Genomic DNA, 15,382 nt, shown 5'->3' on the forward strand with positions numbered 1-15,382 from the left:
TATAAAAAGTGGTGGCAGTCTTAAATTAATTAAAAACCGCCATAGCTGCTTCTTATATAAAATCCTGGAAACATTTCACTGGTGAGGATGCAGAGAATTCCCCAAGAGATCGTAAGTCGGCCTCAGAAAATTCCTCTTCCCGGGGCACCAGGAAAACAACATCATTTGTAAGTTAATCTAGGTCTAGCGAATGTCTGAGTCGGAGGCAACTACATGGCACGTAACGAGGACAACAAAGTTGGGTGCAGAATTTGTTCTTGATTTAGAATGAAAAAGCCAAAAAGGTGTGTGTGGGGGGGGGGAATTGTTCTGCTGATAAATTTATTATAACTAGATCTTCAAATGGTTTATTGTTATATGAACCTGCTGACCGACCATTAACAAGGAACTTCTTCTGGATGTCCAGAGAAGAAGGGGGGGGGGAGAAGGCGCAAGGTGGCCGGCCGATCTGCCCCGGAGGAAAATCCCTTCCTGACCTCAAAAGGGGTGATCTGTGCTACCCTCAGCCTGGTGACCCCCTTCTCTCCCACGCTTTGGTCTCAATTGGTGTCCCGCTGGTCCTTACCCCTTGTGGATCTGAATGACAAGGCTTCCGCCTGGTCCTGATGAGAAAAAATAAAGACAGCCCCCAGGTTCGTGTGCAAAATCCAACCCCGAAGATGATTAAACCATTTAATTCATGAATTATGTGTCTTCGAGTCGATTCTGATTTAAGGCAACCTTTTCCGGGTTGTTGTTTTTTTTAGGTCCAGAGTACTCAGAGGTGATTTACCATCCGCACCCTTGGTGGAGGACTGCTCTACGACTGTGCAGGTTTCCCCAAAGCTACGCAGGCTGGCTTTTCTCCCGGAAGGCACCATGGGGGATATTAAACCTCTGAGCCAGAGGCCTAACTCTCTGAGCTATCCAGCCAGCGGTAAAACCTGTACTGGGCCACTAAAAATACAAGAAAGGGGTGAGTTTTCAAGTATCCTTTTAGGCTGGGCTTTGCAGAACCTGGAAACAGAAGGAGAAATCGGAAAGTGAAATCCTGTCTTGTTAGTTTTTGTTTTCCCTTAGTAACATTTCTTGAACACTAGCTCCCTCTAGTGCTTGACTTGCACGGGACACCTGCTGAAAAAAAGCATAATAACCATTACCCTCTATTTGGCTTCGCTGCACTTTCTTCCTGTCTACCATGTTGCTGAAGCAAAAATAAAGTACCACAGATTGTATCTGAAAAGAGATGAAGGATAACACAGCAGACACCAAAAGTCTTGTGGTATATTATGATGAGAAGGTTTTATTTGGCATAAGCTTCAGTGTACTTTAGCTCAGTTCTTCAGACGTAGCCGAAGGAGGCGGTAGTCCACGAGAGCTTTTGCCAGATGAAATCTGCCAGTTTTAAAGGTGCCACAGGATTGTTTGGTTGATTGCCTGCAGCGCCCTAAAGGCTACCTCCACAAAGTACAGTGGGCTGCCTCAGTTGTCCCCTGTGTTGTTGGGAGAAAGCAAAACAGCGAGAGAGCATATATATATATATGCCACTTTCAAAAGTCAAATGAGGGGAAGGAGAGAAAGAGAAATGCAGGACTGGATAGTGCCTGAGAGGGCAGCTGGCTAAAGTCTGAAGGAGGGCCAGAGGGAGCCTTGCCCCCACCAGAGTTTCCCTCTCCTGCTTTGTGGCCTCCTTTGGACCCACGAACGGGGCAGGTTTCCTGCGACACCTCTGCCAACCCATTCAACCAACTCTGCTTTGTTGCCAAGGTCTTTTTCCTCAGGAAAGGGCTTGGCGCCTGTTTAGCAAAAACATGTTTCCACCATGAGTCATGTGGGGTCAATGCGCGCAACATGAGCTCCCCATTCAATCCAAACCGGTGTGAGTCTCTGTGCCACTGAGCCATAGCCCTGAGCAAATAGGCGGGGACCGGCATGAACAAAAAACCACGCCTGCAGACTTCAGGTGGGAGGACTGAGGACTTGGCAAGAAGGAGCAATGGCGGAGGCCCATTTCTGTAGCGTCCTGGTCACTGGGGCCAACCGGGGTATTGGACTGGAACTGGTGAAGCAGCTCCTGGGGCTCCCGAAACCGCCCCAGTGGGTTTTTGCCACTTGCCGGGACCCGCAGGGAGCCGGAGCACAGGTGAGCGCCGGGGAATCTCCATAAGCGTCTCATCTTTTTTTTAAAGGAAAAAAATTCTTACAGACAGCAAATTTTAGGATGCGAGAAAAAAAACCTGAGCACTCCCCTTGTGTTGTCCCTCGTGTTGCATCGCCTCCCTTTGCTCCTGCTTTCCAGGTGTCACCGTGAGGGTCTGGCCTCCCTCTTCTAGTGCCGCTGTTTTCTCCTCTGGCGAGGCACCGTGAATTTGCTTTTCTGCAGTTGCCGTGGCTCGGAAGTTGTTTTCCTCCCCAGGGTCTTTGGAAGTGAGATGTTTATGCAAAAGAACAGGACGGATAGATACACTCTCTCTGTGTGTATATGTGATAGCTATGCTGAGAGTTCTGCCAAATTCCGTGTGTGTGTGTGTGTGTGTGTGTGTGTGTGTGAGAGAGAGAGAGAGAGAGAGAGAGAGAGAGAGAGAGAGAGAGACTACGACACCTACAATCCCTTGACCATCATGGGCATCCTGATGGGAGAATGACTGGGGTCGCAATCCCAACAAATGGAGGGGGGGGGCCTTTCCAAAAACTGATTTAAACAGTGAGCATTTCTTGGCAAGGTGGCTTCTGCAGTTTCTCGTTCCAAGCTAGAGACGGCCCTCCGGTCGGTTAAATCTCTTTCAGGGACGCTCAACAGGTTTTACAAGTTGACCCCCTGATGTCGGAAGTAAGAACCCCAGAGTCTGGTGGGAGCTTCCGCTCAGGTAACTCTGCGTAGGATTTTAGGAAAGGTTCGGTTTTTAGCCGCCCGTGCTTTCCGAAGAAGCGTCTAACAACAGTGTCAATGCTTTCTTTGAATATAAATATGAGAGGAGGAGGATAATGTGCAGTCAAGTCAATTCTGACTTATGACAAAGTTTTCAGGTTTTTCCTGGTAGAGAATGCTCAAATGTGGTTTGCAATCCCCTTTTTCTGTGGGATGCCCTGGGACTGCGCAGCTTGCCCAAGGCCACCCGGGCTGGCTCTTCTCCCAGGAGGCCCAGTGGGGGAATCGAACTCGCAGCCTCTGGCAGCCAGATATCTAAACCACAGACTTACCCAACCAGATTTATATAAATATGAGAACAGGAGGATATAAGAAGGTTCATTCACATCTTGAGAGTGTGACCATGGATTTCCCAGAGCTTGAAAAAAAATTGTTTTGGGAATACAGTTCCCAGAAAGGCTAAGGGATTCTGGGAATTGTAGTCAAAAAAGTAAAATGACCAAGCTCTGGGATTCTTTTGGCAGCTGTGGCCTGTCCAAGTTGCCACGGTAAGCTCCTTCACTTCAAAAGTTACCCTGATGCATCACATCGCTGCGTCTTGTAATCGCAGAAATCTCTTTTTGGTGCCCAGAAGGGGGATGATGGGTTTTGTTTTCCTGGTATTCAGTCAAAAAAAGCAACCATCCTTTTTGGCTTTATTTTATTGGGGGAAGACAGGCGTCTGCAGAACAAATGTGTATGGCTTGCCAACGGTGGAGTAAATCCTTTAGCAATTTTTAAAAACCAGATTAGTTAAAGTTCAATAACAAGTCAAGAAAAATAAGAATTGGAAAGGAAAGTTGGAGGGTCATCTCTTTTTCCAGAAGAATTCAGAACTGCTATTTTCCCTGGTGTTTTTTTTTCCCCCTCCAGGAACTGAAAAAACTGGCTTCCAAACATGCCAATCTCGTGATACTGCAGCTGGGTAGGTACAATCCGTCATTCTTATGCATTGTTCACAACTTGAACCAGATTCGCTCCTGGAAGCTGTCGTCCAAAAAACCCTAAAACGTACAGCTTCTTATCCGGCTGCTGCCTCGTTCGCTGGATTTTATGGGAGTGGGAGGGGCGTATCACGTCCTTCTTTCTGCCTTTGTTTCCCTGTTGCTTCCTCCGAAATTTTCCCAGGTGAGGGGGCAGCCGTCCAAGAGGAAACAAGGGGTGTCTTCTCACGGCCAGCTTGAGGAGCACAGCTTTTGAAAAATGCCCAGGGTGGTGCCAAAGAGGTGCCCGGCAGCCAGGGTGCGCCTGCAAGTTCTCTCCACCATTGTTGGCATGACTTTGCTCTGGGTGGTTCGATGTGCAGAAATCACGGTGCTCTCCGGCACCATTTAGGGCAGGAAAGATCATGGTTCCTTGATTCGGTGCTCCTGTCATAACTCGTTCGGACTCTCCGCCCTGGTGGTTATCTCTGTTCTTCTGAAGCCTTAAGTTCCTCCTCCAGCCTCTGGAGAGGTCGGGAGTTCAAAATGGCAGAGGGGAAATTTGGGAAAAGAAAAGGGAACCAGGTTGGTTTAAAACAAACAGGAGGGACAGGAAGGCAACCCTTGCAGGCAGAGCTGAAGGGAAGAGAGGGCCAGGGAGGGAGGGAGGGAGGGAGGGAGGGAGGGAGGGGAAGGTAAAGGGAACTCGGTGACATCCCATTATTCTCCGGTTGTAGACTTGGTGGGAACATCTAAGTGGTCACTGTGTGGACCAGCTGGGCATTGGTAGAAAAAGCTGCATTGAATGCTAATGGAGAGGAGGTGTGTTGTTGACGCTATGGGTGCTGGTCAATAGGCGTTTGCCAGGACCAGTGTTTCTGATCTTCAAGACAAAGCTCATGTTGAAAATCTACAGGATGCTCCACCCACCCTACGAGCTCACTTGTGAGATACTAGGGGAGCCCTGCGGGAGCTGATCAAAGGCCCGCCTAGCCCCACGTTCAGTTCACAAAGGCTGACCATCGGCTGTTGTGAAACCCACACACGTGATGTGAGCACATCAGCCCTCTCTGGTCGATCCTCCTCCACTGCTGCTTTTCAGAGGCATGCTGACTCTAGGGCAGGAGCAAGCCAGCGACAGCACCGCCTAACCACACCAAGGGCCTCATCCTAGCTGCCCGTGGAAGGTGGTCTCACCCCATAAAGAAAAATCCCGTTCTGTTGTTTCGGCAGAGGCTACAGATGAAGGAAGCATCAAGGCTGCAGCCAAGGAAGCCGAAGCCCGCCTGGCAGGGAAGGGGCTAACTTTGCTGATAAACAACGCTGGTGTCATGCCACCAAGCACCCTGGATTCAGTGACCCAGGAGGACATGCTGAGCGTCTACCATATCAACGTTCTGGGGCCAATGGAGGTGACCAAGGTAGAGTCATGTCTCGCCCTTTGTGGGCTAGGGATGCTGTTTCTTAAGCTCAATGGGGTATCCCTATGGTACCGCTTCCCCGATGGAGTATTTTTAGGGTAGCAAAGGCCGTGATCAGAGGGGGCATCAAACAGCAGGTCCAAACGGCACTGTTTCTAGTGCAAAATGTGAATTTTGGATTCCGTGTTGGCCACCAAGGGTGTTTCTGCAAAAATTGACTCTACCCGGGGAAGAGAATCGAATTGCACCCATGCCGAGAAGCCTCTGAGAACAGCCACCACCCCCTTTTCCATAGGTGACTCTGCTGCCCTGTGCGGTGAATAATGTTTCAGAGCCACTGTGCAGCTTAAAGGCCACACAGGTGGCAGGACACAGAACCCCCATGGCCGCCCGTGCCGGGTGATCTCAGCTAGCTTGTCTTCATGGGGGCCCAATTCTCAGCTCATGTGTCATCAAGTCGATTCTGCCTTCTGGTGATCCCTTTTTAAGGGTTTTCCAGGTAGAGAGGACTCAGAAGTGCTTTACTCTTCCCTTCCTCTAGGGGGCAGTTCTGGGACTTCTTGGGCAGCTGGCCCAAGGCCACCCAGGCTGGCTCTTCTCCCAGGAGACACACAGTGGGGAAACCAAACTCCCAACCTCTGGCTCTGCAGCCAGAGCGAAACCACTGGACTATACTAGCACTTAATAGCTTCGTATTTCCTCCATAATTAGCCATTTCTTCCGCATTTGATGAGATGGGCTTTTATTGCAGATGCAGAAGGGCTTCTCCTCTTTGCAATCCGTAAGGCTCCCTGCACGTTCGTGGCACGACCATCAAAAGCTCGGGAAATATGGTTCTGCTCCTGGGGATTTTAGGATTTGCAGTCCAGAAAAGGAACATTTCCAAATTATAAAGTTAAACAAACAAACACGTATGGTCTTTGTACAAAATACAGAAGTAAGAGTAGGTGTGCACTAGGGATAAAAGATGGGGGATCCTATTGTTAGATCATGCAAATATCCAAGCCCGGCAGATTTCCAAATTCCTGCAGGCGCCGCTTGCGGAGAAGCAGAAAGAGAAAAAGGCAAGATCGTGCCGGGCAGAAAGGGAAGCTTTGGGGCCCTGCTCAAGCCGTCTTTGCCGGTGCAAGAAGCGACTCAGTCCAGTTGTGCATTTCTCCGTAGGCGTTTCTACCCTTGCTGACTGTGGCCGCCCAGCGGAGCAATGAGAAGGGTCTGAGTAGCCGCCGGGCGGCGGTTATTAACATTTCCAGCATCGGTGGCTCCATTGGGAACCCTCCCAGCTTCCAGACGTTTCCAGTCATCGCTTATCGCTGTAGCAAGGCAAGTCCACGAGAATATGCGTCTGTCCCACTTCATGAGAAACATGACAGCCCTAGAAGAGGGGTTCCCAGCGCTGCTTCTCCAGATGTTCCCCCCATCCTCACCCTTTGACCTCTGTTCCTCTGCTTTTGCCTCTTTCTCCAGACGGCGCTAAACATGCTCACGCGGTGCCAGGCGCTGGAATACAAAGGCCGGGGCATTCTGTGTGTGGCCATCCATCCAGGCTGGGTGAAAACAGATTTGGGAACAGACAAGGTACCACCTCTGAGTATTAGACCCAATGGCAGAGGGTGGGAGAGGAGTCGGAAACACAACTTTAAGGTCAAAGAAGGGTAGCCTTCTTTAGATGCTGCCGCTGCATTGGATTCTAAACCCGTGTTTCTATTCATGTTTGAGCAATCATCCTTGCAAATGAAGCCTGTGTTTATCTCCCAGCGGCCAATCACAAAACTGGGCAAGCTCATTTGAAAACTAAGGAGTCCTGAAAAACATTGCTAAGAAACTCAGATGTCTCTCTGCATTTAAGGAATTCCCTTTCCTAACAATGAGCTGTCTATAATGGACAGTTTGACTCTTATAGGACTTTATATTTACAGGCAGGATACTAGCAGCATTGTTTGAATCGATACTATGAAATCCAGCCTTATTTATCCAAGTGACCAGGAAAAAGGCTCATCGGGGCCCGTCCCATTGATACATTCCCATTCTTGGCACTGTGGCACAGTTCTCTTTTGTTCCACAATCTAAGACTCTGCTCCTTGACTGAGCAGGTGCTAGCTTGTTTCAAAGTGCAAGCGATTCATCTTTCATTGTGAAAAGCTGGCTCTTGAAGAGTGCTTGCCGTAGTACTTCTGCCCCTCTGACTCTCTGACACCTTGATGATTGTAGGTGACCTCAGAGTACCCCACCACCATCACCACCACAGTAGACTGCGATTTCTCCTCTCCCTGCCTCTAGAAGAATCGTAGCACCTTAAAGACTATCAGATTTATTTCAGTTTGAGTCTCCCTGGAAGCGGCTACGGTGGGTTTATACTGCAGTGGCCAGCTGCACTCACAGAGACGGAAGGGGGGCCTCTAAGGCCATCAAGCCTGACCTGTTGCTCAAGGCAGGAATCCCAATCCAAGCAGATCAGACAGAGGGTGGCCCAATTTTCTCTTGAGGGCCTCCAACGTTGGGAGTGCTCACCACCTCTGAAGGTTTTTCATTCCATCGTCATACTGCTCTAACAGTTAGAGGTTTTTTCCTGCTATTCAGCCTAAATGTGGCTTTCTATATGCCTGGAGCCCATTATTACCTGTCCTATTACAAGGTCTGTGCGGCATAATTCCTTAGCGAGTGGCCCGTCAGGTGACAAAGAGCTTCTCAGAAAGTAGCCGGTCTGGTCTTTGGATGTGCGGCCAGAGCTGTCCTTGAAGGCTTCCCAGTTTGCTAAAAATGGTCTGTGTTTCTCTGCTGGCATAATCCTGGAGAGCCAAGGGTTCCCTCCATGGCACGACGAGATGGCCAGACAGGCGTTTAGCGCAGGAACCTTTCATCTACTGTTGTCGTTGTCGGTTGTGTGTGTGAGAGTGGAGTGGAAGCACCCCTCCAAGCACCCAAATGGTGGCCTGCGTGGCCTCCGTCTCTCCAGAAACGGCTCACCCCTGATCCGTATGGCGTTTCCTCTTCACTCATGGGCAAAGCAGCTCCGAGCCAGCAGCGAGAAATCAGCAATTTTGACAACTTCACGCGGCTGGCAAGAGCGGGTGCTTCTCCCGCCCACCTCCATGTGTCCAATTCACCGGTGGGCAGATTGGTTGGCCGTCGTAGCTGCTCTCGCGGCCCTCTTCCTTTTAACGCACCCTTTTATTTTGATACACAGGCAACGCTGGATGTGGGAGACAGCGTGCGTGGGATCCTCCACGTGATTTCCAGCCTCTGCGAAGAACACGCCGGCCGGGTGGTGGACTGGCAAGGGAGGCTGGTGCCCTGGTGAAAGGCCCCGGAGGTGGCGTGGCCCACAAATGAAGCCACCGCTTTGGCTGGATTTCCCCACATGGCATGAGAAATCCCTGCAGCGCTACTAGAAATAAAAGCCGTTAGAGTTCCCTTTGCAGGTCAGATTGGCTGAATTTGTATGTGGGTATGGATGCACAGGATGACTCACAACGGATCAGGTGCAGTTCTAACCCTGAAATAAAAAGGCAGTTACAAAGCACGGTCTGTATCGCTAGCTGCCCTTTTTCAACTTTTGTCCTTTCTGGAGCACAAAGGAAACCCTTGCTCGCGCCAGTAAATCAATCTGAAACTTTAGAGAGTCATGATTGGTCACAGTGCACAGTACAGCAGGACCTCCATATCTTTAGATTCACTTATCCACAGTCTGAAAATATTAAAAATGTCAAAAGAAAAATCCTAGAAATATATAGTATTTCTAAAAAGATGGAGTTATTAAAACTGGCCACTAGTGGGAGCCAGAGACCATGTTATGCACGACGTTCCCTATTAAAACAGTGTTCGCTATAATCTGTGTTTTTCAGCATCTGTGAGACAGGTTGGAACCGATCCTCCACGGATATGGGGGTTCTACTGTACTAAGCTAGAGGATCACATGGTTTCCTATGCGATAAGGCAGTTCTCTGTGCTTGTATGTATTGAAATAATATATGCTTTCAGCCTCTGTAACACAAAGTAATTTACAACTCGTAGTCAGAATATGTGTAAGTCATTCATGACTCATGAAAAACCTGCCTATAATAATAGAGGATCTTTCTGTTTCAGCTAGAGCTTGATGTACGTATGTATGACAGCTGAAATCTGTCATACGTACTAGCAGAATCTAGCAATGTGTGCATGGCAATGAGTGGTAGTAATAAGAATTCTAAATCCCTAGAGCATGCAGTACCATCTTCAGTCACAAGGTGGCAGGCTTATCAAATCAGAACATAGGTTTACAGTGATTCTGAAGCTAGGGAGAATATTCCATGGGATGAAATAAGGCAGTCACCTTCAGCTCTGACAGACAGAATGGACATACAGTACCTACCCCTAGGGAAGCACTGTAGAAATGCATGATGACAGTAGTAATTTCCTGGGCTCAGAAGCCCAGATGTGGGATAGCAGAGGTTATGATTTGACTCAAAAGGGGCTAGGGATGGGCTTGGCTCTGATAGCTACATATAGATGCTTGAAGTCCTTCATGTATCACACTGCTCTAATATGGAAGAAGGCTGGTTCTTTAGTAACTACAAAATACTTTAATTGCCACAGAGAACCGAAATATCTGCAGAGGTTGTTCACACTGGTATCTCTAGGAATACGAGCTGAGAAATGTCCTTCCAGAAGATGAGTCTCTACTTGATTGTGTTGCCAGTGAGAGCCGTCAATAAGATATAAAAGACACAACGCTCCCATTCACAAGGGATCAGTCAAGATTTTATTAGCTAAAATACCAATGCCAGAATCAGTAGAAAAATAAAAACTGATTAGCACTTCTGCCATACAGGTGTTTGTTCATATGTGCCACCCCCGTTATAAGAAAGCCAAGGCTCAGAAAATGCCTCGAGACCACCGTATCTTCTTTCCATCCCTCACAAAGCTTTGGATTCACAGTCACGAGTTCTTGAGATCTCAGTGCAAATTCCACCCTTAGATGCCCTCTTACGCCTCGGTGGAGATCTTCGCCACAGGAAACACCCTTGAGGCATCCACAGCCACTGCCGCCCTGTGCGTGTCCTTGAAAACCAGCAGGTTGAGCCTCCACAAATGTCAGCAGTGGTCTCTCGCCTGGCTTTTCCATTTCTGTTGGCAACGGGGGTTTCCAGGAAGGTGTGCTGGGTCCCAACAAGCTTCTAGCTTCCCTATCGTGAAAGAGTTGCAGACATCCTTGTTCTTATGGACAAGTGATCTTCTCCACCTTGTCCGGACAAGGCAGGTCTCTGAAGCCCGGTAAAATTACAATCCAGGCTGCTAAAGATCAAAACGAAGAAATTTGATCATGGGGTAGGAGGAGAGAAAAGGAAGGAGGGATTCCCTCTCCCTTGACAAAATCTAGGAAAACTAAAACCGAAGAGTAAAAAGTGAGAGAAATTAAAAGGCTGTACCAGCTTCTTCCAGATCTAGGGGAAGGTTGGAAGTTGGTGAATTGCAACCACACATTGCACCACCCTTCTTAGGACACAGCTGAAATATCCTACCGCGGTTGTGACCTCCGACTTCTTAAGCCCAACAACTGCATATACCATACAGCCTCTTCCTGATTATTCATTCTCTCTGCAGCCAGCAACAGCAGATCTTAAGCCCAGAGAAGTTAAAACACTGTAGAATTTCCACTCGTCAGACATGGTGGCCAAAGGCTCATCGCACGGCCCCCCATTCTGTTACAGCAGCTGAACAGCGACAAAGAGTAATGGGGGAAACTGTACAAATGATGGATGGAGGCGAGAGGCTGGTTTTGGTATTCGCCTGTTTAGAGTGGATGCAAAAATGCAGGGACAACTTCACTTCCAACTGCAGGCAGAGGAAATCTGATTCAAAGCACCATCCATGACATGGTTTTCTTTGGAAGGAAACATTCTCTAAATTTGGAAAAGGTGGTTTTTAAGGAAGCTGTTCCTGCTCTGTATTCTGAGGCAGGGCAGTCCCATCTGAGGGGTGTCTCATGGTGAGCCCCGAACATCTGAAGGGCCTTGGCATGACCTCAAAAGAAAGTACCCCAGGATTCTTTTTTCTGGGGCAGATGGGTGGCACTCAAGAGACGCAACGCTTCCAAAAATCTAATAATAAAATAAAAATAAAATTCTCCTAGAGCAGCTTGGGAGTCTGCAGACGGTGGCACAGCAGGAGGAAGAGGAGGAAGGGGTGGCCAAAGGTTATAAGACTGGTCCCTAGAGGTGGGGGGCAGGCTGCCCAGGCACTTGTGTGGGAAAAACAAAAGCAATCCAAGCTTCGTCAGCAGGATCGTTAGCGCTCACATACACACACGCACTTCTTCAACTCTACACAAAACCCAAGCAGAGTGTCGTTCTGATGGTCACAACAAAGAAGAGTAAGACAATGATTGATCGTGATAACTCTTCACAGAAATGGGGCCAAAATATCTGAGAGGGATTTTACACAATATAATCGCAGAGGGCTTTAATAACACAGGAGCACCCGACACTCTCAAACTAATAATCTTAATAGCAATGACTGGAATTTGCCAGGTTCTCACGTACAAGGAACACCGTGACCATCCACGAGATTCAGGGGAACTGAACTTCATCATCCATTTTGTGTTTTTGAGGTAGCAACAGATTGTTTTTCTGAGCCATTGCTGCAGTCCAAACACAGCCCTAAAGGAAAACCAAAATGCTTGTTTCGAGGAAGAGGACGCCGCCAGAATTTCTTCTGCAGTTTCCAGTTCACATTCATCCGAGTTCGTTAAAGTGCATCTCTCCGACAACAGCCTGATTAATGCGTGGAATTTCTTCAAGGGGACCGTTCCAGGAGAGAATCTGTGACGGGTGTTTCAGGATCCTGTAGCGCAACCCCTCCACTTGTTTGTTTAATCCACCCTCTCCAAGGGGGAAAAACACACACACACACACTCAGGTTGGCACTTGAGGTCAGGGGGGAAAAAGTTGCAAAATATAAATACAGAATTGGTTTTGATTTCAAACAAGAGATTAAAAGCCTGTTCAGTGGCACAAGCAAGACGAAAATGCTTCGAGTTTACATGGCAGCACTCTGGAAATATTTAAATGATGCAGACCCTCGTACGTCTAATTTGCATTTGTTTTTTCACTAGAACCTGCCTGCCATTTTGCAATCAGACCTCAAGGGCTGCTACAAAGCCACCGCATCTTTGCTAAAACCATGTATGTGTGTTGAATAACGGCCTTCTCGGTGACTTTTAGCTGCTCAACTGTAGACAAGAAGCGGTTCTTCCAAGCTGCAAGAACCTGTTTGTGGAGGGAAAATTAATTTGGTCTGCGCTCACATTCCCCCGAGCAAATCTCAGTGAAGTGAAGCATCACAAGAACATGACAAAGGTTTTCCGCAGGTCCCTCTTCCTCCAGAGAAGTTTTCACGCAGCTTTTCCCCATGGATCTCAGGCTTTTGAATTCAGCACAGCGCTGCGCTTTTCTTGTTGGAGGCCAATGTCCAGGCTGACGCTAAAGAGTGGCTAAAATCCGCAAGAAGGAAATCAGCACCACACAGACGGTCTGGCCCACCCCCAAAATCAGGGCCTCAAAGGGGATCATCTCCTTCCCAGCAGATCTGTAGACACCGGCGACGGCAGCGCCTGCACCAGAGAAAGAGAAGGAGAGAAAGCATCTTCCCAGACAGGCGGCTCATCTCCCACGGGCCTCCCATCATCACATACAATAAAAACGGGTTTCCAGGGATCAAAACTGTATATTTGGGAGACAGAGATTCACACCCTCCGGGAGCTGGGGATGATACTTTTGAGTACCAGACGCTGGGTGGGGGACAGAGAGGATTTGCCGCCCTGCAGGGAGAGAGGTATTATCTACAACTGAGGACGGCTTGGTGGGAGAGGAAGGGTTAACACTTTATCCTGTTCATTGATTTTTTTCCCCCATGCGGGTGGACGTCTAGCATCAGAATTGGCTGAAAGTGAGGGGCTCCGGGAGTAGGGTGATGGGGAAGATCTTGCCTGCCATTCCTGTTAAAATTGCCCTCTCGTCAGCCCCAGGCATTGGGAACATGGGGTTGTCTTGATACTGGCAAAAATCCTCTTGCGTAGCTAAGCCAGCATAATGCTAACGACACGTACCTTTTGGAGTCAAATTGCCCCAGTTAAGAAATCACCTGTTGTCCAACTTAAGTCTGCAACAGAGAAGGTCTATGGTGGTTCCTCAACTGGAAGCAACTGGCCTCCAAAAATTACATCACTAGCATTCTGCCAGCTTAGCTACACAAGAGGATTTTGGCTACCTTTGGGAATGCAACTCCACAGGGCCTGCTGTGGAGGGGGGGGGGGAGATGATGGGAGTCGTAATCGAACAGCATATGGAGGGATGATGGAAGTAGCAGTCCAGCAACATTGGGGGGGGGCACAGATTTCCTCCTTGCAATCAATGTTTTACTCAGTGTTTCTTTAAGAACATCCATCTGCAAGACACCATATCTGCCCCTTGTAGGTTTGCAAAGTGAGGGAGGCCACTGCGCCCCCGCCCTCCCCTCAAATCCATGGAGCCCACTCACTTGTCAAGGTCCCGGCCGCCAAGGGCCCCAGGATGCCCATGAGGAAGATGCTGACGGAGACGAAGCGGCCGTATCTGTGCTGCCGGAGGGTGAAGAGGGCCAGCAGTCCCGCCGGGACGTGGAAGAAGAGCGACGACACCAGGGCCCACAAGAAGACCCCGTACCACATCTCTGTCAGGAAAGAGAGGGGGGGGGTGAGTGAGGGGCAGGACCCCCGCAGGGGCCACCAGGGGCCAAGCGGGCAGAAGCCCATCCCGTGCCCGCCCAGAGGAGCCGGCTTAGTTTGGGGGCACCCCTCCCGATGCCATTCCTTTCCTGGGGGAGGGAAGGCGACCCTCTGCTGAGGAGCCAGACTGTGGCCATCAGCCTCTTTGGAGACCAGCAGGACCGGGTGTGTGCGTGTGTGTGCGTGTGTGTGTGTGTGCGCGCGCGCGCGGGGGGGGGGGAGAGACCAAAGCCGTGGGGCTACCTGTGCCCCCCCCACACCTGTGTCTCCCTCCCCCCCGCCCCACATCCCCCCCCCCGCAGCCCCCCCTGCGGCCAGGGAAGGAGGGCTGGGGGGGCTTCAGGAGGGGCTGGTCCAGCCGAGAGGGAACCCCCCCCCCGCCGCCATGGCAACCATAGGGAGGACGCTTCCTTCCCTCCCTCCCTCCCTCCCCGGGCGGGCGGGCGGGCGGGCAAGAGGCGCCCCGAGCATGGGCAGAGGGCACCCACCGGAGAACGGGCAGAGGGCGGCGGGGCAGGCGGAGCCCGTCAGGTTCCCGGCCGGCACCAGCCGAAGGCTCAGGATCTGCTCCACCAGCCCGCCCGCCTCCGACGACGACGGGGAGGAGGAAGAAGAGGAGGAGGAGGAGACCGGCCCTCCATCGCCCACCCCGCCGCCGCCGCTTTCCGCCATGCTGGAGGCCCTCGACGAAGACGACGACGACGACCTGCCCCGCCGGCGACCCGGGAAGGGCCATAGAGCGGGCCCGGAGCCCAGAGCGTCGCCCCCCCCGCCCCACGCCCCACCCGGAAGGGCCGGGGAAGGCCCGCTCTGCGCTGCCGCGTCTCTCTGGTCGAGCCCCTCCCCCCGGATCCGGGGAGGGGGGCGTCCTCTTTTTTGAAAAAAGAAAAAGAAAAAGAAAAGCAAGGGCCCGGAATCCTGTTGCTTCGCGCACTGGGTTGCATTCAGAGGAAGCCATATAATCTGATCTAAAGTAATGCAATGCATGATAGCATCACATAACCTAATATAATGCAATATCACGCAATGCATTACCTGTATATTATATTATGTTATTGTTGTTTAGTCGTTAAGTCATGTCCGACTCTTCGTGACCCCATGGACCAAAGCACGCCAGGCCCTCCTGTCTTCCACCGCCTCCCGGAGTTGTGTCAATTTCATGTTGGTAGCTTCGGTGGACACTGTCCAACCATCTCATCCTCTGTCGTCCCCTTCTCCTCCTGCCTTCACACTTTCCCAACATCAAGGTCTTTTCCAGGGAGTTTTCTCTTCTCATGAGATGGCCAAAGTATTGGAGCCTCAGCTTCAGGATCCGTCCTCTCAGTGAGCACTCAGGGTTGATTTCCTTCAGAATGGATAGGTTTATTATATTATATATAATTATATATGAGAGCTGGGCCATAAAGAA

At 50.1% G+C, this 15,382-nt stretch overlaps 2 protein-coding genes across 2 annotated transcripts; one reads left to right on the forward strand and one right to left on the reverse strand.

The window, feature by feature from the left end:
• Window positions 1-970: 970 nt before the first annotated feature.
• Window positions 971-8,754, forward strand: LOC110081264 (C-signal). Its single transcript, XM_020797840.3, has 6 exons — window positions 971-2,122; window positions 3,761-3,812; window positions 5,044-5,231; window positions 6,396-6,554; window positions 6,699-6,809; window positions 8,419-8,754. Exons 1-6 carry the CDS (start codon window positions 1,976-1,978, stop codon window positions 8,530-8,532), a joined length of 771 nt encoding a protein of 256 aa, XP_020653499.3. The 5' UTR covers window positions 971-1,975; the 3' UTR covers window positions 8,533-8,754.
• Window positions 8,755-9,949: 1,195 nt separating this feature from the next.
• On the reverse strand, window positions 9,950-14,661 carry TMEM170A (transmembrane protein 170A). The gene is made up of 3 exons (XM_072980848.2): window positions 14,463-14,661; window positions 13,749-13,919; window positions 9,950-12,822 (listed from the first exon to the last, which is right to left on the reverse strand). Exons 1-3 carry the CDS (start codon window positions 14,644-14,646, stop codon window positions 12,692-12,694), a joined length of 486 nt encoding a protein of 161 aa, XP_072836949.2. The 5' UTR covers window positions 14,647-14,661; the 3' UTR covers window positions 9,950-12,691.
• Window positions 14,662-15,382: the final 721 nt, after the last annotated feature.

The sequence above is a fragment of the Pogona vitticeps genome, chromosome 10 (genome assembly GCF_051106095.1).
Source record: "Pogona vitticeps strain Pit_001003342236 chromosome 10, PviZW2.1, whole genome shotgun sequence".
In the NCBI taxonomy this organism is placed as follows: Eukaryota; Metazoa; Chordata; class Lepidosauria; order Squamata; family Agamidae; genus Pogona; species Pogona vitticeps.

Bases quoted from the DNA above. Each gene is read 5' to 3' on its own strand.
- TMEM170A (XM_072980848.2), bottom strand. From the start codon at position 14,646: ATGGCGGAAAGCGGCGGCGGCGGGGTGGGCGATGGAGGGCCGGTCTCC. The intron at 13,920-14,462 runs GTGGGTGCCCTC...CTTTCCTGACAG, and splicing joins CGCCCTCTGCCCGTTCTCCG to AGATGTGGTACGGGGTCTTC. The intron at 12,823-13,748 runs GTGAGTGGGCTC...TCTCTGGTGCAG, and splicing joins GGCGGCCGGGACCTTGACAA to GCGCTGCCGTCGCCGGTGTC.
- LOC110081264 (XM_020797840.3), top strand. From the start codon at position 1,976: ATGGCGGAGGCCCATTTCTGTAGCGTCCTGGTCACTGGGGCCAACCGG. The intron at 2,123-3,760 runs GTGAGCGCCGGG...TTCCCCCTCCAG, and splicing joins CGCAGGGAGCCGGAGCACAG to GAACTGAAAAAACTGGCTTC. The intron at 6,810-8,418 runs GTACCACCTCTG...TTTGATACACAG, and splicing joins CAGATTTGGGAACAGACAAG to GCAACGCTGGATGTGGGAGA.